This window comes from Sciurus carolinensis, chromosome 1, assembly GCF_902686445.1.
Source record: "Sciurus carolinensis chromosome 1, mSciCar1.2, whole genome shotgun sequence".
NCBI classification, from domain to species: Eukaryota; Metazoa; Chordata; class Mammalia; order Rodentia; family Sciuridae; genus Sciurus; species Sciurus carolinensis.
The window spans coordinates 179,872,199-179,894,350 of record NC_062213.1 but is presented as its reverse complement, the minus strand read 5'-3'; the positions used below and the strand labels follow the sequence as shown (position 1 = coordinate 179,894,350).

General features: G+C 50.6%; 1 protein-coding gene across 1 annotated transcript; it reads right to left on the bottom strand.

Annotated features, from left to right (window-relative positions):
• Window positions 1-253: 253 nt before the first annotated feature.
• Window positions 254-21,500, bottom strand: Nt5c1a (5'-nucleotidase, cytosolic IA). Its single transcript, XM_047519727.1, has 6 exons — window positions 21,128-21,500; window positions 13,492-13,659; window positions 12,667-12,796; window positions 10,894-11,016; window positions 8,753-8,937; window positions 254-7,242 (listed from the first exon to the last, which is right to left on the bottom strand). The coding sequence occupies exons 1-6, from the start codon at window positions 21,251-21,253 to the stop codon at window positions 6,877-6,879; spliced, it is 1,098 nt and encodes a 365-aa protein (XP_047375683.1). The 5' UTR covers window positions 21,254-21,500; the 3' UTR covers window positions 254-6,876.
• Between the last annotated feature and the right edge of the window lie 652 nt (window positions 21,501-22,152).

Genomic DNA, 22,152 nt, shown 5'->3' with positions numbered 1-22,152 from the left:
AGGAAACACTGAATTCACGACAGAGCCCTACTGGGGAAAGCTTGCTTTCTAAGGGCTCAAGACTGCCATCCACTGCAGATTCTCCCACAGAGTGGTCTTCATGGGGCCAGGGGGAGAATCTACAGAGAGATCCCCAGACCTGCTCACTACCTATATCCCCATTAACATTTCTTAGGGGCCATACACCAGTTTGTGAATACAGTTGTGGGAGGAAAAATGAGACAACATAAATTTATTCAAAACTTTTTCTGTTTATTCGAATGGCTTTTAAGAAGCAGAAGCCCATGTTGTAAATGAAGGCAGAGACAAACACAAGGAGGGAGGGGTCCACTCTGACAAGCCTGTAGCCCTTGATCATGTGACCTGGTGAAAGCTGCAAAAAGCCAGACCTAGCAGGACCCAAGGGGTATGCTAAGAGCAGGTGACAGGGGAAAGCCAGGAAGGGTATGCAAGGCCTAATCCCAGGCAAGGGGAGTCACAGAGACAAGAGGCACATGCTCTGACCTCTAAAGGAGGCACTTAGGAGGTTTACCATAAACAACAACCCAGGGGGAGCAGGCGAGGCAGAAGCAGGGCAGCAAATATTGAGCAGCAAAGGGCTTCTGCCAGGTACACACGAACACACTGGGTGTGAAGGCTTCACTCAATCTTGTTCTAAACTGGGGGTACTGAGATGCTTTTAAGTAGAAACTGGAGGTTAAGGATATGGGCATATTAAGTTAATAAAGAAGCTTGTACCAATACAGTTTAAAACACACAGGGACTGAGCGACGTCATCTCCAAACTATGAGCCTGAATTGAACAACCTCCTATTTTCAGTTACTTGGTTCTAAACATCCCAATTTACTGGACCAGGTAGCAGTGTAAACTGGAGATTCAAGGTCCAGATTTAGCCTGCAGGATATGCTTTCTTTGGCCCAAATAGTGTTTTCTGAATTTGAAATAGCTGCCAACATCTCAAAGTCCAGACTTCTAGCTTCTCGTGAAAAACTGGATGGACTCTCCAGCAATATCAGCCTGCATTCCCACATGGCAGCCATCTATCAGGCCCTGCTCGGTGTTTTCCATCTCCCTAATGACCCTGCTAATCCCCTTCACTCATTTCTGTTTCCTGCTCAGCCCCTGTAGGCATCAGAGTTTGTGATCTGTGCCTGTGCATCTGGTCTGTGGTGATCTCAGTGATTTTCTATGTGGTGGCAGCTGTAAGTCTATCCTTGGGCCTTTTATCTTGCCCATGAAGGAGTAGTTACCCACAGGCCAGGAGGGCAGAAGTCAGTGACCTCCATCTGCAGTTTTGATTCACCTTATGGGACTTTTTACTTGGCAAAGATGAGTAACTAAAAGGTTCCCAGCCCCATTTCACTTTCATACTCCTCTGGGAGATGGCTCATCAGGAAGAAACTTCCCAATCAAGGTCAAGGGTAAGTCACTTCTGGCTAGAAGTTCAGACTAGAACACCCAAGCAGAGGAAGGAATTCCAGCCTAGGTTGGGCTGGGCCAGGGTTCAGGGAGGAAAGCAATTGTCCTAGACACAATCATGAGATGGTCAGGGCCTCTATGCACCACCGGTGTTATTGTGTGAATGGGTTCCCTCTAGATCTTCAAAGTGCATATCTGCCCAGTGGTAAATGTTGACTGTGGCACTGTTAGGAGGAGGGAAGGAATGAGTGAAGTTAGTGAGGCATCATCTTAGCCCAGTTTCTATCACTCCCTTGCTAAGGCTACAGAGGGTAGGAGTGGAGACAGGGTTAAAAGCCAAGGCCTCAGCCAGAAGCTGGAAAATGCAGAAGAAGGCTACAGGGACTGACCTTAGTGGTCCCCAGGCTACACACATGCCACGTCCATGAGGTGATGGGAACAGTCAGAACCAGTTCCAAGAAGCAGGACTGGCCCCCACAAACTGAAGATCCTCAATTAATGGAGATAAACATTTGTACACTCCTAGTGAAGAGTGAAAACACATGCGCATACAAACAGAATCATTAAAAGAGCTACCTGAGCCACTACAAATACCCACATAAATATACACACATGCACAAGTTTTATCTGGTCGCACACACTGTGTGCATCCATACACACAGTCACAGTGGTTATCGGTAAGAGCAATCAGCTCGTCACACAAGTATGTTTAGCAGACATTTTCAGAGCACCTGAAGTCCTTTATGGCTGGCTAGGGCTACTTGGTAGGGAAAGTCCAGCACAGTACCAAGTAGAATGAAAGATAAAAGTAAACCAGTGAATAAAATCACTACAGCCGGCAGCAGATTGCTGGTCTGCAGCGCCACCTACTGGCAAGAGAGGGTTTTGCACTTTGCTTAGAGATGTCAAAACCCAGAACACTGCTTCACACTTCCAGAAATGCTGCCAACCAGGGGATGCCATTCATGCTCCTCCTCGCTGTGTTTCACTGGAGTCAGGTGAGAGCCTGGTGTCCTCAGAGTTGTGACAGAGTATGAGAGCACGGACACCCAGGACTCCTGGAAAGCCATAGCCCGCACTGATGGAGGACAAACTGGCTTTCATCCTTCATGTCACTTCCAACCCACTGGTAGTGGCTGCCTGGAGTGCTGGGTTCAGGAGGATTCTGAGGCCAAGTCTGGGCTTAGAAGAGAGAACTATCATGATGGGAATGGTGACAGCAACCATGGCTGCCGGTAGGACAACTTCCACACTGCCTTTCCGTGGTGGATCTTGGAACCCTCTGTTCCACAGTTCCTTGGTAAAGGGAAGTTTGTTGCTCATCCTTGCAGCACAAGAAAACTGTCATTCCAGCTTTTACTGGACTTTGATCTTTCATGTGCTAAACAACTTCTGAGCCAGCCAAAGTCCTCTTGGAACCCTCTTCATGAAGAACTTGTCCTTGCTTTCAGAGAATGCATATGGATGACTTGTTGATGTGGGGCACTCAAGCCGACACTGGGCACTTTGCTTTATCCAAAGCTTACATTTGACCCCCATCCCTGTACTAGCACCCATCACTGCCCAAAAGACCCCATGAGGACCATAAAGAGATGAAAACAAAAGCTATTCTGAGCAGATGCTGGACAGCCAGCATAGATCATCCCTAGGCAAATCTGACCCACAAAGAAAGAGCAAAAAAATCTAGAAATTTGATAAAAATAGGTAGTGGGTCAGATTTGGCACAGGAGCCCCTCATTTATCAAATCCTTCATTAGCTCAAACCAGGGGTCTTTAAACAAGGTTCCACAAAATTTGGGATTGTCTGAAAGTGCTTCAGGAATCTGCAAATGTTTGGCTCTAATTTAAATTGATTTTCAGCTACTTAGGAATTTATAACCACAATCTGCCCAGTCAAATATATTCTAACAGTTCAGCATGCAGGAAATCAACATGTTACCTGGCAGTCAGGCAAGTGTCTCTGTTGAAGACCTCAGAGTGGAACTTCTCTTGCCATCACTACTCATGTGTAGAAGTGGTATGGAAAATGGTGGGGAACCTGGTCCCAGCTTCAAACAGACACACCTGGGAGTCCCAATGCTGCCACTTACCATATGGGTGGCTTCAGGCAAGTTATTTTAGCTCCCTAAACCAGCAAGACCAGGACATTGTGAAACAGAGTGGACACTGGCCATGGTGCTGGTACAGCCTCTGCAAGACTGAACTGTGGGAAGATGGAGCATTCATAGTGTAGGAGCCAGAATAACTGAGGTCACCAAGGGATACTCAGTGGACTCAGAGCAGGGCTATTTACCACCTGGTATAGAGGTATTTAAATATTTCAATCATCACTTTGGATGTAGAGGTGTACACCAATTGACTATCATAATGTTGGATTCATCTTGGATTTGAACTTCTTACTGGGTTCTTTTCTTTTGTTCCTGACATATTCTGTGACATTCCCACTACTCTGATGTGCCTCTCAGGTAGGGGAGGGAGCTATTTGCAATGATCTTAGCAGTCTCGGTGCTTAATCACAGGGCTTCTGCTTTTCTGCTAAGTGGCAGTTCCATTGGGTCAGTTCCATTGTTGGCAAGCACTCCTGGGATCAGTGATCTGCAGAACTCGGGGAAGTGGTGTTTTCAGCTAAAGGGTCCAGCATTCCAGATGCTGTGGCCCCTCTGCCCCGGTGCTGCAGTCCTAGGTCAGGCCAGGGGCTTTGCTGCTCATCTGACTTTTTAATTTCCTGGTTACACAATAAACAATGCTCCTCACCCCTGGGTCCCTCTTCAACACTGAGACCATCAGAAGGCCTGTCTGGTTGGAATGAAACCTGCCCCCAGGACTCCTAGCCTTTTACTCCAGCTTCTGAAAGCCCTTTTTTCCAGGCTTGAGATGCTCATTTGTGGTTTCAGTAATAGAATTTGGACCTTCAGTGTCTCTTCATTGCCCAAGGCTGTCTTTATCTATTAATGGTGGCTCCAGTGAAATCCACAGCTTTTATTGTACCTTATCTTTCTACTTCTAGCATCATATTTTTCTGCTTCCTGAGAGAGCTGAAGGGTCTGTGGTGTTCATCACTGGACCCTGTGGATGGACTTTATGGATTTTAGAATCCCTAAAGTTTATCTCAATTGGGTGACATCTGCTGCCCTCACTGTGCATGGGTCCACCTTGGTGAGGCAGCCTGATGCCATCGTATGAGCCTGGACTGTGCTCAGCTTTGCAGGCTTCTTATGGCCACTGGCTCTGTGAGTCCTGGAGGCTCCTCCCAGGGGATGACTATGACCCCAGTGGCAGGCAGGCCAGAGGCTTTTTGTGATCCAGCCAAAATGGAGGTGATCTGAGGTTAAGTTCCCTCTCTTGCCTCCTTTTCATTTCCTTGTGGCTGTTCTTAGGTTGCACAGCATCTGTGGCCAGGCTTAGAGCATTGATTGTAGAGGAAGCTCCATACCAGACCTTCTGCCCAAAGGCCTCCTCTGTTGGCCAAAAGAGCCCCATTGTGCGATGGAAATGACTGTGTGCAAAAACACCTTCATCACATGCCTTTCTGAGTGGCCCTAAGGCAGCTATGGCGGGTATCTGTCTCAGTCACTCAGCCAGTCTTGCCCTTCCTCTCTGCAAACAGCCTCTTGTGAGCCTCTGACACTCAGAGCGCAAACCCACCCAGCACTTTTCTGGCCCGAACTGGTGCTCATTTCTGGAAGCATCTTGGTCTTCCTTCTTCTCCTTCCTAGATTATCTTTCTGCAACTACTACCTTGTGCCACACTGCCTGGGACAGATACTCATTCAGACCCTGGGCTGAGGACTCAGACAGACAAAGGTTGGTTGGGCTCCTCAGACTGTCTCCCACCCTGACACCTATAGGCTCTTGCCCCCTCTAGGGATGCCTTTGGTTTTCTTTGAAAAGTGCTCACTCATAGCTAGGATCCTTGGGGAGCCAGGCAATCAGTGCACACATAGATGTCTGCTCACCCCTTCTTGGTCTTCCTTGGCATCAGTCATTCACGCGTCTATCCTTTCTCCCAGAGAGCCAAGGCTGCTCAGCAAAGGAGAAGATCCATCAGGGCTCTCTGGAAGTGGTGAAGGAGGTGCTGCAGAGACTCCTGGCAGACTGGAGGTACATTTTGGGGAGGTCACCTCATTCCAGAATCCCTTACACAACATCTCAATGTCAGAGAGCTCATTACCTCCAGGGCAGCTCTGACTGGCCTTCCGCTCACTATCCACAGTGGAAGAATTTTGCCTAGTGAGAATTTTGCCAGCTCCTTCCTAAGTCATTACTGTAATGGTACTTTTGGTCTCAGATCAGACCTCCTGACATTTCCTACTTCACCCAGGCCTTACCCTCTGGCTCAGCATGGACAAATGCTCACTTCAGACACTGCACTTTGTCCCCGTGTTCGAGGCCATAAATATTCCACCTCTTTCCCCATTGGCAGAGCTGCCTAACGGCACAGCAGGAGGCAGTGATGGAGGACCAACGGGCAATGAGAGGGGGTTGGCAGGCAAAACTACTGAATTTTGGCTAAAAGCTGGAGCAAATAAAACCCTGCAACAGCTGCTACCAAAGATCCTCCACAGGAAGAGCCTGCAGCGCCCCCTGCTGGCTGGAGGAGAACTTGCCAGTTCAGTTGGAGGTTCAATTTTCTCCCAACTCCTTTTTGCAAAACTTCCATCTTGGCAGCTGACCCCTCCTGATGGTCCAGGTTAGAGAATTATAGGAAGCAGATGGGTCATCTTGACCACTGATTTCCAAACATGGAAAGATATAGCTAGGGCTACTGTGGAACATTATGCCTTTGACAAAGGCCTCTGGGCTGAGGGGCACATGGGGGCTGAAATCCAGCCTATATCTTGTTAACAAAGCTGTGCAGCCCAGTGTCAGCCCAGGTCCGGCCACAAGAAGATGTTGCTTCATAATTGGCCTAGAGAGTGTGTCCTTTTATGTGATTTTCACAGATGCCATGCATCTCAGCAGCCCTGGCACAGAATGCTTCCTTCAAAAGGCAATTTCATAAAACCAAACTTCTCTGGCTAGAGGAGAGTTTGCAAACCACTTAAAAGATGTGGGAGCTGAGGACCATGAAGGGGAAGGACTTCAAGTCATGCAGTTGATGCTAGGGCAGAGCTCAATTGCCAGACCCACCTTCTCCACAGCAGTTCTTTGCACTGCCCTGGGCTGGTTTTCATCCCAAGCCCCTTCTGAAGCATCCTGGCTTTGCTGACCCTCCCCTGCTCAGTCCCATCACCTTCTCCCTGAAACCCAGCTACTCTGCATGATCCTACTGTCCTAGCTAGGATCATGGCACAGTGTTTGCTCCCAAGTGGCCCAGTTCATGTCATTTCCTACAAGTACCTCACCCAAGGGATGAGGGCAGATGTGCAGAAGGGAAGAATGGTGAGGAACCAGAAGGGGCCACCAGTCAAGGTGCTGAACTAAGTAAGACAGGAAGCCTGAAGTGCTGAGGCTCAGCTACTGTGCAGATGGCGCCTGCTTTGCAGCAGCAGCCCGCCGGGGTGTCTGTGCCACGCCGTAAGGCACATGGGCGGCCACGGTGCCCATCTCCTGAGCCCCAGCCACATGGAACATCTGGTCATCAAAGAAGATGTGAGGGCGAATCTTCTCCAGGAGGGGGCCCTTGGGTGCTCCAGCCAGGAACAAGGCCTCATCCGTCTCCAGGCCCCAGCTGCGCAGGGTCTTCAGAGCCCGGGCCCCAGAACTGGCTGCACTGCGTGCTGTCACCAAGTAGGTGCGAATTGGGCATTCTAGCCGCAGGCCCTTGGAGTAGAACTTCTTCTGCAGCCTGCCCAGTGCCTCCAGAAAGCCCTTTAAAGGGCCCTATGAAAAGGTAAGGGAACACCGTGAACTCAGTCTCCCAAACATGTGCCCCCCTCCTCTTCCCGAGGCACTAGTGTCCCCTTGTTTGGCATGAGAAAATTTTCAAGATCCCTAGATCTCTTGGGTTTTTCTGTGCCTTCTGAGGTTCCTGTGTGCTTCAGTGGGGTTACAGGTATCCAGAGTCTGGAGTCTGTCTTACTGTGATGGGGCTGTGCTAGAATAACTGTACCAGAACCAGTTAGTAGGCGTGTCTAGCCACGCCCCCATTGGCAGGTGTCTGTCCAGCAGCTCTGTAGGCATGGCCTTCTGTGCCCACCAGAAGGGAAGGTATAAAATTAGTAACTATGGCATGGACACGCTCCAGCTGTCAACATCTGAGACACATGGTCGAATGTGTAACTAGTGAATATGAACCTGCCCATGGGCATGCAGGTGGCTTAGGATGTCAGACTTAAGCTCTCTGGGGGCAGGGCAAGGATTTATTCTCTTCAGTGCCCAGAACAACTGAAGCTTAACCCATTAAGTCCCAACTTTTCAATTCTGTATGGGATGATGAGACATGAGTTAATGAGGATGTATAAATAAAAAATTGGACGACAATGAAGACTGCTTACTTCCAAAGTAGCTGGGAATAAGCTGGGTAGGTCTAGAGACCCCTACCTTGCTGGAAGACCTGGAGCAAGCAGTGATCCCTGGGTCTCTACTGACCACTTAGTGGGAAAATTGTCCTGCTCTGCACAACTGATTTTTGTGAAAAACTCAAACTGGAGCTCCCAGGAAGACTGGACACCCCACAGCTCCAACCCAAGGGATTTTTACCAAGTACTAGGACATGTTCCACTCTCAGAGGACCACCAATCAATTTGAGGGTGACTGAAGTCCCCAACTCCCCTAGCCAAGGCATAGCAGGAGGTGACCCAAGCACACACTCTGCTCCCCGCTCCCTGCTCAGCCAGATCTCCCTGCCCCAGCGGGCCTGCCCCAGTAGGGGGCCAGTCCAGTTCTTCCTGTCCTCCAGGAAGGGGAACAGGAGTTTCTACAGGGCAGGAGTAACTTGGGGTAGGGAATCTCAGAAGGAAGTGAGGGATCCAGAGAAAGGATGGTAGCTTCCTTTCACCTAAGAGGAGGTGAGGCCCTTGGGGTGGGGGGCGTCCAGACAAGGTGTGGGGACTTAGAGAACTAGAACTTCAGAGGAGGGATAGAGACCTCAGACAGGGGATGGGGCTCGAGAAAGGGAGGAGAGTTTCAGGTTCAGAGACCGCAGAAAGGAGACTGGAGCTCCAAGGAAGGGGAAAAGGCTCAGAGAGGGGCTCAGAGAGACAATGGAGACTTCAGTGGGGTGATGGGGCTTGGTGAAGGGGGCTGGGAACAAGCGAGAGTGATGAGGGATTGAGGCTTGGTGAGGGGACCTGGTCGGAGTCTGGGCTGAGCCCAGGTTTGGTTCTGGCCAAGGGCAGGTTCTTGGGAGCCACCTTGTTCTACTCAGGGGTTCTGGGACTGTGTAGAGCACCTGGGCCAAAGGTTTGTTCTCATGGGCCTTCTCATGCTCGAAGAATCTGTCCAGCCCGTGAGCCTTGACAATGCGCTCTGACTCATCTGAGAAGAGCACAGCATCCCCATCGAAAGCCACGCGCAGTTGACTCTGGGACACAACGACATCCCTGCTGGGGCTGAAGATGGTGGCAGCTGCGATCCCTGGGCAGAGAGAGGCAAGCATTGTCTGTCTTCAGGAAGGCAATAGTGGCCCCCTGGCTGGGAGTGAGAGAGGGCAATCTCAGGCTACATTCGCCCCCCGCCACCTGCTCTCCCCTGCCAGGACAAAGGGCAAGGTTAATGAGAGATAGTCTTAAAAATGCTTAAAACTAGTAGTTCATGGACACTGGCCATAGGAGTAGACAAGCTGTAGCTTCAACACTGGGTGCGAAGGGCCCTCACCTATGTGGAGAGGTCGGGGGCAGTCCTGGGGGCAGGAGGAGGATTCTGAGGGCTCAGGGCATGAGCTCTTTCCCAACTAGTATGAAGGAATTTCAATATTTTAATACTGAGAAAAATCATGCTAGTAGGGACCAGCCAAAGAGCAGCCTTTGCTGGGAAGAAGGGTGCATCCACCAAGCCCTGCTCTCCTGCTCACGGCTCCTCACAGACCCCTGATATGGATCTACAGAAGGTCTGGAAAGGAGCCCTGACTCTGGCTGGTCATGGTCACTCCCTCACTGCTGATTGTGATAAGTCACTCATCTTCTCTGGGCCAAGACAAAATTAAGGTCCTTATGGCTCTGTCTGGGGCTGAGATCCCAGGCTGCATTCGGGGTAGGATGGGTGGGCCATGTCTACAGCCACAATGGCTCCCAGGTATGCCTTTCTCAGGGCAGGCTGCCCATTCAGTCTTCCATGAAACCACGTGGCCTAGGGGTGGCGCGAGCTGCCTCTGGCTGTGCAGTCTTCATAACAGGGGCTTCTCTGTTGGGCAAGGATGCCTGTCAGGAACCCGTCTCCAGGCCAGAGCTGTACTGGACACCAGAGCACCGGGGCTAAGAGGCTGGAAACCAGGCAGCTTGTCTTCGTCTCTCTCTGGGACCACAGAGGCAGGGCTCGGCAGAGCTTCAGGAGGAGTGAACAGTACAGACCTCACAGCAACCTCACCAGCCTGAGGATGCCAAGTGCAGGGAAGGCTCTGGACATCAGGCTAGGCACCTTTTCATTTCTGCCAATGCCAAAGCCAAGGTGACCCAGAACCATCTGACCCTGAGCAGGGCCTCCCTCTGGACCATTCCCCTGCTCCCTAGCCTGAGGTCAGGTTACAGGCACACAGAAGCATGCCTACAGACAAGCACTTAGTCCCCAACCAGGGGGTGTGGCTTATGCCTAGGGAAATGGCTTCTGGGTCCTAGTTAAAGAAGCCTTGTGGAGCTCCCAACTGCTCAGGGAGAGAGGCATCGGGAGAGAGGCCAGGCTTAGAGGCAGGAGAGACAGCATGAAAGAGGAAGAGAAAAGTGGATATGGAACCTGCCACTCAGGTTCAGCCTGAGGAGTCCTCTCAGGCAGCTGGGCAGTCCTTTCTTCTCTGCGGCCTGTGTGAGTTGGATAAACACCCCATGGGGAGGACTGAGTCTATCTATCATGGCTACCATAGTCTCCCTTGAAAAGGGCACATAGAGGGGACTTCCCTTTGTCAATGCTTGTAGCTGGATTTCCTAGCCTTATCTTATCACTGGCCAGCCCAGCTGCTGGAAATGCTGGCCATTTCCTGAGCCCACTACGCAGGCTGGGCTGGATATGGATCTCTCCCCCCACTGGCTCAAAGAAGGGCAGGGACTGCCCATGGTCATACAGGAATCAGAACTCTGACCTGGAGGAATCTTAGAAGGGAGTCGCTTTCTGAGCTGTAAGGAGGGTTTCCATGGAAACAGAAGGCTGGGTAACACTGATGAATAAATCTGTCCTTAACAGTAGAGCAGGAGGTGGGAAAGTAGAATAGGTAGGGCCTCATTTTCAGACTTTATAAGCAGATCATAGGAATTTAGGCACAGGCCCCCCTCCTAATTACCATGGCATCTCCCAGCACCTGTGTAGAGTTTTAGGCCCTGGGACTCCCACCCCTTGAACCACTTTGTTAGACTTCCCATATTCTCCCTCCTCGTTTTGACTTACCCTCGTCAATGGCTTCTCGCACTTTTTCTGCATCAGCTGACAAGTAGAGGTTGGTGTGATAGGCCTTGAGGTAGCAGATGGGGCTGTTCCCGCCTGTCATGCAGAACCTCTCGATGAACAGGTCTGGGGAGAGGCAGAGAGTACCCAGGTGAGGCGAGGGTCAGTCCTCCAGGTCTTAGAATGGACTCTCCATGCTTAAGGAGTGCCATCTTGGATTCGTGTGGTGGTGGGCAGTGGAGTGATTCTCTGTGATTTTAGGCCAGCATTTTCCTTCTGAGCCCCTTCACCCTTCATCAATGAAATGGGGATGATCACATCTCCAAAGAAACTGCCTGACTCACAGAAATTCCCTCTTGTCAGGAAATCGGGGTGCTACAGATTGTGGGTCCTGACTGGATAGGGCCAGACACACCTGACCCAGCTGTCCAGCAGTTAGTCCCCATGGCTGCCAAGGCTGGTTGATAGTTGGCTGCTGTTTTGAGCCATCAATCACTACCCCAGCCCCTTACCCAGGACCCCTGTCCTGCTCACAGTCCACCACAGAAAGGTGAAATGCCTGGCACCGCAGATGTCCTTCAGGGCTGGCTCCCCTATTTACTTGGCATGCGTGGACTGCTCGGCACCTATCACACAGGTGGTTAAATATTTTTAGTATCACTCCTGCTCCCAGAAATTTGAAATTAATATTTTAAAAATGCCAACTGGTGGCTGGGGGTGTAGCTCAGTGGTAGAGCACATGCTTACACATACAAAGCCCTAGATTCAATCCCTAATACCCTAAATAAAGAATTATTAACGTAAATTAAATAAAGCCAACTGGATCCTTTTGTTTCCTTAAAAACAAGGTCTTATAAGCCTGTAAAGATAGGTCTCTCTCTCTCCCTCCCCAAAGTGGATTTCTCTGTTTTCCTTGTTTTATATTCAGAAAGCAGAGAAATCCAGTTGGGGGTGGGGAAGCGTGGGCCGAGAATGTGAACTTGCTAGAGAAGCATAAGTAAGGACTTTCCAATACTTGGATTTAGGGGCCTCTGTGGGCCCAATTTTACTTCCTGCCTTGAGGTTCTGAGATACCCTGGAACCTAATACATTATTCTCTTCATCTGAAGCCAGATCTGAAGGGTCTAGAATCTTTCTGTGGGGAGCGGGGCATGGGATTGAACTCAGGGGCTCTCAACCTCTGAGACACATCCCCAGCCCTTTTTTATATTTAATTTTGACAGTTCTCACTAAGTTGCTTAGGGCCTTGCTAAGGTGCTGAGGTTGGCTTTGAACTCATGATCCTCTTGCTTCAGCCTCCTGTGCTGCTGGGATTATAGGTGCTTGCTGCTACATCTGGCAAGTATTTTAATCAGCAGTGTGGACTAAGACACAGAGCACTTTTACTCTGGCAATGGCCCCTGATTCTCCCAGCAGCTTTGTGTGGCCTTTTAACCTCATTGCAGGTAGGGAAACTGAGGCACAGGGGCAGAAAGCACTGCCGTCACACAAAGGAGTGGGGCCTGTGCAGTGTGTGTGGAGCTGCCTTGTGTTGGCTTGGGAGAGCCTCTAGTTAAACAAGAATTCTGTGAGCCATCAGTGATTTCAGCCATTGGTGGCTTGAAATCAGCCACAGCAGGAATATTGACACCTGAAAGTCAGCAACAGTTTTTTTGTTTTTGCAAAGAGCCAGTTCACCAGCATACCATTGAACTTAGGGGTCCAATGGGTACAAACCGATGCTGCAGTGGGTGGTGTGGCCCATCCCCAGGGATGTGGCAGGGCCCTCATGCTCACCATAGTGGTTGATACTGTTGATGAGGCGGACTCCCACTTGAGCGTGGTTGTTGGTCATGAGCACGATATCGAAGACATCCTCACTGTCGGGGTACAGCTCCCGAAGCCGCCTGTTTACAGCCTCCAGGGCCTGGAAGGGAGAGGGCACCTTTCTGCTCAGACTCTGGGGGTGATTACCTGGAGGGCTGGCCAGGGATCCAATGAGGGTAGGGGAGTGGAGGGGAGGTCAGGGGCTGACTTGGGATGAGACCTGTGCACAGGGATGAGACCAGTGCACAGGGACAATCTCCTAATGGCATTCTCCACCACTGTGCAGGTTGTTATTCAGGGCCCACCTCACCAAAGAGGTGAATGAGGGCCACTCAGCATGCTGGTTACCCAGCCCAGGGCTATATCAGTCCAGAGGAGGAGTGGTCTCTTCTTCCCACAAAGGCTCTGTCCGCTGGCCAAGCTGCATCCCTGTGGGGTTGCATCTGTACAGAGGGAGCTGCTTTTCCTTGCTCAGACAACCATGGGAGTGCTTTTTTCTTTCTTTCTTTCTTTCTTTCTTTTTTTTTTGTGGGGGCAGTACCAGAGATTGAAGTCCGGGGCACTCAATCACTGAGCCACATCCCCAGCCCTATTTTGTATTTTATTTAGAGACAGGGTCTCACTGAGTTGCTTAGCCCTCTCTTTTGCTGAGGCTGGCTTTGAACTCTCAATCCTCCTGCCTCAGCCTCCCAAGAGCCGCTGGGATTACTGCATTCACCACCGGGCCAGGCTGGGAGTGCTTTTTTCTAATCCCCACAAAGGCCCTCTGTGGGCTGCCACAGGGCTGCCCCTCACCTTCACGAAGGGGAAGGCAGGCCCGGGGCTGAAGGGCTCATTCTCGTGCTCCAGCTGGTAGCGGACGTACTCCTCCACGCCCTGCTCCGTGTAGATCCGCTGCTCCTCATCCATGCGGAACAAGGCTCGGGAGGACACAGCGATGGTGACAGCATTCTGAGGCTTGGGCTGCAGAGGGGCAGGAGTAAGGGCTGTCCTGAGGCAGGTATCCATATGCAAGCCCCTCAGCAAACTGGGGACATGGAAAAGACCCAGGCCCAGGTGCTGCCCTAAAGAGGCTCAGTCTTGGGAACAGACAGGTTAGGATCCTGTCTTCAGAGAACCCAGAGGCAGAGGATGGCTTGCCACCTAGAGTACGATATGAAGGAGGGACAGGTCCTCAGGGAGCTTGCAATTTAGGTGGACATCTGAACATAACAGAAAAATGAATGCCATGAACGTGGCCAAAGTGTGACTGATGCTGGAGTTCCAGATGGTTTCCCTTAGGACATGAGAGCTGCATGCCCTAGGGAAGAAATTGGTGACCAGGAACACAGCAATTACAGAAGAAAATTTGTCTCCAGCCCAGATCTGTCTCCTGAGCTCCAGACCCAGATAGCCAACTGCCCTAGTTGACTCACAGGCTTCAACTCATCACACCTGGGGCTGAATTCCCACCGGCTTCCTCCGCCCCGCAACCTGATCCGCCTTCTTTCCCTCATCTCAGTGCTCAGCGCCACCATCCACTCCAGAGCTCCCCCAGAAGGGTGGACGGCGCCACTATCCACAGAAGCAGAAACCTGAAAGCTGACCTCCACTCCTCCCTCTTCCTCTCCGCCATTCTCCGCCCATCGGTCACTCGCCCCAACCGGTCAACACAACCAGAGTCCATCGGCATCTTTCCGTCCTCCCTACTGTATGCCAGGCCATCAAAGCCTCTCACCCTCTGCAGTCTGTCACCCATGCTGCTGTCAGGGGGTTTTCCTAACGTGCAGATGGGAGCGCAGCCCACCTCCTCAGTGGTGACTGCTCTTCTCAGAGCACAACTGGCAGCCGTTAGCATGGAGCTGGAAGTCATTTCTCTCCTTCCACTCTCAGCTTCTGCTTCCCAGCCTTGTTCAATGCGACCTTTCTCACCTCTGACACACCTTCGCCCTCTTCCTCTGAGTCTCTGCACATGCTCTTCCCTTTGCCATCTGTTTCCCATACTCTCTGTCCAGCTAACTTCTACTCAACCTACAGGTCTCAAATTAGATTACCACCTTTAGGAAGTCTGCCCTCATCATAGTCTCCATTTGATACCCCTCCTTCTTAGTAAAATTAAACATTAAATTATTATTGCTTATTTAATTTTTTCTAGGTGAGTTCTGGGGAAGAGGCAGGAACCATGAGTATCTCATCTGTTATTATCATTACTGGTAGTGGTAGTAGTACTGGGGATTGAACCCAGGGGCACTTTGCCACTGAGTTAAGCCCCCAGAATTTTTTTATTTTTTATTTTGAGACAGGGACTCATAAGTTGCTGATGCTGGCCTCAACCTCCTGTCTCAGTCTCCCAAGTTGCTGGGATCACACATGTGTGCCACCATGCCTGGCTTCATTATTATGTCTCTAGTGTTTAGTACTGTGCCTGGTACAGAGAGGTGCTCAGCAAACTTTTAATGTCTCTAAAATTCTAACATATTTCAAAAATATTTCATATACATGTATACATTTTTTTAATTTTTAAAAATTTTTATTTGTTCTTTTTAGAAATACATGACAGTAGAGTATATTTTGACATATTATATATACATGGAGTATAACTTATTCTAGTTAAGATCCCATTCTTGAGGTTGTTCATGATGTGGAGTTTCACTGGTGGTGTATTCATATATGAACATAGGAAAGTTATGTCAGATTCATTGGATTGAACCCAGGGGTGCTCTACCACTTATTACCATCACCTAACCCTCAAGGTGATGGTAGTAAGAGGTGAGGTCTTTGGGAAGTGATGAGGTCATGATGGGATTAGTATTCTTATAAGAGAGACACCATAGTGTTTGCCTGCATCCTTAACACCACTCCCCCTTTTAAAATTTTTTAAATTCTGAGACAGGGTCTCACTAAGTTGCTGAGGTTGACCTTGAACTTTCAATCCTCCTGCCTCAGCCTCAGAGTCACTGGGATTACAGGTATGCACCACTGGGCCCAGCTTCCATATACTTTTAACATATTTCAATGAGAAAATATGTGCAACAAAAAACTTAACATTCCAATGCAGTGCCCTCATCTGTTCAGACTGCTTCATGTATAGCAGGTGCCCACAGAGAATATTTTGTTAGTCAGTGTAATCTGGCAAACGTTGACCAGTTCTTTAAGCCAGGCACCTGAGCTCTGCTGAGGGCGTAGAGACACGGCTCCTGTTCTCAGAGCTCACAATCTTGTGGAGAAGAGAGATAATGAACAGAGAACTCAGAAGCAAAAGGGATGGAAGCAGGGGACAGAGCAAAGGTGGAAGCAAGGTCTTGATGACAGGGTTTCAGGGGCAGTTGTCTGGGGAGAGGAGGCTTTTGAGGGGCACCTTGAAGGAGGAGCAGGCTGAAGGAAAGTGCAGGATGTGAGCACATGCATAGGGCACGTGTGGGAGGGTGCGGATAAGCCCACAAGGGCAGGCGGCTGCCAGATTGCAGAGCCTTCTTGGGACCCCAAGTGGACCTTAGATCCCTACCCCACTGCTGTCTGAATGTTTATGCCCCCCTAAAATTCATGCTGAAACCTAACCCTCAAGGTGATAGTAGTAGGAGGTGAGGACTTTGGGAGATGATCTTGATGGGATTGGAATTAGTATTCTTAGAAAAGAGACACCAGGGAGCTTGCCTTGCCTGTTCCATCATGTGAGGACACAGCTAGAAGGTGCCACCTTTGAATGAGAAAGAGAAACCTCATCAGATACCAGTCTGCTGGTGTCTTAATCTTGAACTTCAGCTTCCATAAACAAATAAATTCATGTTGTTTACAGTAAAAGTCACCCAGTCTATGGCACTTCGTTTTAACAGCTCAAATGGTCTAAGACCATTGGAAAGGGGAGAAGAGTGGGACACCACAGACAACAGCTAGACCCTTTCTAGTCCCTGGCAAGGATCAGAAAGTGGGTGCAGAAAGGATTCACGGACACCCAGAGAGTCCATCCACATCTCTGTGACCTGGGAAGTCCTAGGATCATGATTCCTACTTTACAGATAAGGAGACAGGGACTCAGATTGAGGTCAAGACTTGTGAGTGGACCTCAAATTCTGGCCTGTTCTGGATAGCCCTGTGGGCCACGGACCCCACCTCATTGCTTCTTTCTGGGGTCAAACCTGGGCTCCAATCAGTTGATAACATTGAGTGGTCATCATGTGATAGGCACTATGCTGGGGGTGTAGCAGAAAAGAATACAGGAGATCCCTGCCCCATAGATCTTATTTATGATCCTTCCTCAAAGCAGGGATTCACACCATTCATTAGAAGAGCACTGTCCAGTGGAATTTTCTGTGATAATAGAAATGTTCCATAATCTGTGCTGTCCATGTGGCTATAGAGCAATTTGAAATGTGACCAGTGAGACCAAAGACCTGAGTTTTTAATTTCATTTAATTTTAATGAACTTAAATATCTACATATGGTTAGTGGCTAGTGCAGCTTTAGAACCTAAAAATAGGAATAGAAAGCCAAAGAATTCGCCAAGGTCATGTGACTGACCTTGGTTTATAAAGCATTAGCTTTTAACCCCAACCAAGGTGGTGTACGTGGTCAGTAGTGTCTGTGTAAGGGAGTAGTGGAACAGGTGTCCTCCTAGGCTCAGCCCAAATGCCTTCCCAATTATGACCACTACGGTATGTCTGTGCGTCTGTGGGCTGGGCACTCTCTAGCCCCATCGACATTGGTGAGCCTTCGAGGAAGAAGCTAAAATTCCTAAAGGACAGGGGTGATAGGGTGATGGTCATGGATAGTAAGGGTAGGGTCAGAGGTGGGGACATTCATTCTCATAAACCCAGGAATCCTACAGGCCTTTTAGACAGGGCTTTGTGTGCCCTATCCTCTTGACTTACTATCCCAGGGACAGGCCCATGCTCCCTTGAAGGACAGAGAGCCAGCTGCTCCCCAGTCCCTTCAGGCAGGTTCCCAAGCCTGTCACTCACACCTAGGCAGCCAGCCAAGGTCTCAGTTCCCACTTTCTGTCCCACAGTCTCTACCAGACTGCCAAGTCCTGAGTCTCCTCTGGCTGAGCTACCCGGACCCCATCTCATCCTACTCCTGACCATTGCAAGAAAAATGTCCTGGCTGCCTTGGCCCCAGGAGCCTCCACTTCCCTCTTTCACAGGTAGGGAAGTACGCAGTTTTACTCTACACCACACAAGAGGAGATCCCAATATTCAACTTCTATCCTGGCCTCTGTCCACACAGCAGTCCCCTTGATATGGCCCTCTTCAATGGCTTCCAGAAGTCCCCAAACTGTTACTTTAGTGATGTCCCTGGATGTACCTTCCCCAGCTCCCTTTCGAGATTGGGAGAAATGGTAGAGGTACCACCCTCCCAGACTGTGGTGTCTCAGGGCAGGACATTGTTTCCCCTTAGAATGGTGTTCCCAAGACAAGGACTCTGCTCCCCACCCCTAGACTGCTCTAACACAGCACAAGTAAAGTGGGGTCAAAGGGCCTCCAAGGTATGTGTGCTACTAGGAAAAGCAGCTCCAACTGGAATAGAGGAATGGCAGTCAAGTCTCTAAGCAGACCTGAAGAACAGGTGAGAAGGTGCTTAGAGACCCTTCTGAGCTTGGCCAGATGGCTAACAACCAATCATGTGTTGTCAGTTGCACCAAAATCAGAAAGCAGCCCACATCACAGACTGGGAAATGGGTCAAAACAATGCAGTGGCTTAGCCTGGAAGCTCTGACTCCAGGAAGCAAGGGTCCTGCCAGCTTCCTGCTTTCTGCTAGGGCTGAGCATTACTCTGACTTAGGGGGAGGGGAAGGAAGATTAATAGGGGGCAGTTCAGTCATGCTGCCCCCCACCAGCCTGCCTGAGAAGCTCCCATTTAAATCGACATGATTCTGTCTATTGCACCCAAGATAGGAACACAGCCAAAAAGCTATTATTTCTGGAAGGACTCAGAGAGAGAAGGGCAGCTGGGAGAAAGAGGGACAGAATAGCTCTGGATTGAGGAAGTCCTCTGACCCCATAAGGTGAGGGCCTCCAATGTGCCTTCACTCAGTTAAATATTTCCCTTAGGCTCCTGGGAATGAGAATAAATCCAGGCCAGGACCTAATGGGGCCCAGGAGGCCTAAAGCCCCCAAAATAGCCTGTGGGAAGAGGGTCTCCTGCAGGAAGGAATAGGAGCTGGGAAGCCTCCAGATTCCTTGCCTCCCAGAGATCCATGAGGGAGGCTGGAGGGGTCATGACCGACCTCTGGTCCTGAGCTCCCTGGTTCCCTGGTTCTTGGGGAAGAAAAGGATTTGGAACACTAAAGTTACTCCAACCTCCACTGTCCATCTCCTCTCCAGCCCCCAGGCCACAAAATCAGTCTAGCTTTGTCTTCTGTCTGGAATGCCTGCTGCCAGATCTGCCCTTTCCAATCCATCCAACAAACAGCCCTAGAGTGATCATCTAGAATGAAAATGGGACCAGAAAAAAAAAAGGGAACCATTTAATCCCCTGCTAACAAATCCTGCAATAACTCCATTATGGTCTTCAAGTTTTTTTTTAAACATAGGTTGACCTTTTATTCAAATGAACTCTTAGGCAGAACCTCAGTATGTAAATCAGATATTGCCCTATATAATTGGTATACATCTATTTTACAAATTCAAAATATAATACATATATGAATGTATTTATTATAAATTCAACCAATGAAAATGACACAGCTGTTTTGATGAGAACAACTGCGAAACCAGGGTGAGGACGCCAGTGCAGGCTTAAGCTACAGCGTCTAGCCGATTTGTTTTTGTTTTTGTTTTGGGGCAGTGTTGAGAAAGTCCCTGATTCATATAGATAAGTGGTTGCAAGTGGGAAGAGTTTTTATTTTGTTTTAAATTACAGGGCTTATGATCTCAAGATGCTTTTCTATTAAATAGATCTGAGGAAAAGCTTTATTCTGAGACTTGCTAAAAAAATAATAATAATCAACCTGTAGCACAAAGTTACTATGTCTGTGGTCCCCATGGTGCTGAAATGTCCAATGAATATATTTGAGTAAGTTGGACTTTATCACATATTTTTAATTGTTTAAAATATAGTTTAAAGAAGAGAGAAAGTAAGTTGTATTCCATTGTCTGCAGGCCCCCTGAAACATGGGGCTCCGCAGAACCTAGTCTGAAAACCTCACCTCACTGAATCAGGCCCCTGTCTACAAGCTCCAGGCTCCTCCACCCTTCAGCATCCTTCTTGCTCTTCTCCCAACAACCCCACATTCTCCTACTGAGTCCTGATTCTGGAACACAGTCCTTGATTTCACAGATATCTCCATGTCTTTTGCCCATTTTTTCCCCCTCTGCCTGGGAAACTCCATCTACTCAGGTTTTAAGATCAGCTCAAGTGCCATCTCCCCAAAGCCTTTCCTGGTGGCAGTCAGTCCGTCCTCTATGCTCCCACTGCATCATGCAGGATCTTTTTCTGAGCACCCACCATCTCCAGAGCCTCCAGCAGTGCACTGTGAACTCCTTTGACAGGGACCCACCGTTTAATCAAGACTTCAATCCCACTGATGAGCCAAGGCCTGGAGATGTCCAAAGAACGTTGACTGGGTGAGCTTCCCAGGGAGGGCTCTTTGAAGGGAAGCTTGAAGGTCTTTGGTGGATACATCCAGGCCAGCCTCTAATCTCAGTCCCTTCCCCAAGCTCTGAGATCTGGGAAGATGGACTGAGCAAGGCCAAAGGCAGACCAGAGCATCATGAATTTGTCCCACAGGGGAAGAGGAGCTCTTTCCTCTGCATGAGGTCTCAAAGGTTTGACAAAACTTTGGGATGTTAATGTTCACTTCAAAGGGGAGCAGAGCTTGCAACTGCGGTGCAGAACCCAGCGTTAGGAGCCTAGAATGAGGGGCACAGAGCCCTGACCGCCAAGAGCAGATCCCAGTGCTTGGAGGAAGCAGCTTCTTTTAGGATGCAGGGAGCGCAGCATCCTGACGCTGATAGCAGGGCCCCAAGCTATGGCCTGAACACAGAGGCTTGGGTCCGGAGCCCGGTGCCCAGATGGTGGAGACCAGAGCACACAGCGAGGAACCGGGTTTCCAGTTTCCAGTTACCCGAGCCTGGGAGGCTGGTTCAGGCGGCGTTGACCAATTTTGCCAACAAGTGCTGTCCGGGCACCCGAGCGACCCGCGCGGATAGTGGGGGAGGAGGCAGGCTGGGGTCGCGGCCCGATCTGGGCAGTGATGACGCTTTGGGGGAGGGGGATCCTGGCGTGGAACCCGAGCCTCGGGGGGAGGGGGGGAAGAAACAACAACACACAACCACCAGAGCAGAGCTCCCAAAATAAACCCGAGCCTGAGCCAACTGCCAGGCGCATTCTGGAGCTGAGGAGCTGCATTCCCTCCCAGAGGGGCACCGAGGGTCCCTTCCCAGGGGGCTGGCGAACCCGCCCTCCGAGTGGCCCTTTCCCTGCCCGCACCCCCCAAACCATGCCCTGCTTTTACCGATTTAGGTTTCTTCTTGGGCGCGAGGTTGTCATAGAAAGTCTTGGCCTCCTCCCAGCGCGGGGCCGCGGCGGTCTCTGCCCCTGGCCCAGGTTCGCGGGCCTCCCGGGGCTCCCCGGGTTCCATGCTCCGGCTCTGACCCCGCGGGGCCGGAGCAGGCGGCTGCGGAGACGCGGAGCTCGCGGGGGCCGGGCTGCGGGAGGGAAGGCGCGGCCGGGTGTGAGAAGGGGGCGGGCGGCGGCGCCCAGGGTTGGCGCGTGAGCCGCCGCCCCGCCCGCCCGCCCGCCGCGGGTGGGGGGCCCGGGAGGTTAGGCTGGCCCTCTCGGTCGCCGGCGTGCTGCCCTGCTGTATGTTTGGGGGACAGCGGAACTCTCCTTTCCCGAGTGACCCGCGCCTGAAGCAAATTGAGGGAGCAGTTCCAGATTTCCGAGCTTGTCAACTGCTGCGGAGTCGGGATTGTCGGGATGATGTTCAAGGGCACAGGAAGAGGGGAGGCCTGACAACTTTTTCCCCCCAGAGTGTGGTGATCACCAAAAGAGAAAACGAAAAGCTAGTCTTCACCCTCCTTTCCATAGCTAACCGCCCCTCTAAACCCTCGGATGCCAGAATGCTGGAACCCTAGGACCCTGAGCAGTCCCCCAGTCCATCCTGCGAACTGGGGAAATGGTGGATGGACCGCTTCAATCACCAACAGGGACCTGCTCCTCAGCGGGAGGCAAGTGGGAGATCCAGCCGCACAGCCTTTCTATACCATGGCGGAGGCGATCCCGACACTGCTCGGCTGCCCCTTTTGCGCCCTGTTCTAGCGCGAAACCCAGACCAGAGAGACTGGGACTCTGAACCCAGCTTCTCGCTGGCCCCCTAGTTGGCCAGCAGAGGGCGCGCATTTCCAAGTCCCACCTGCCGAATTGGGGGTGGTTATTTACATGTTGTGAAGGGGCTGGAGGCTGGAGGCAGAAGCATAAAAGTAGGGCCCAGGGCTGTTTCAGCCCCAGCCTTGTTCCCAGCAGAACGCATCTACATAA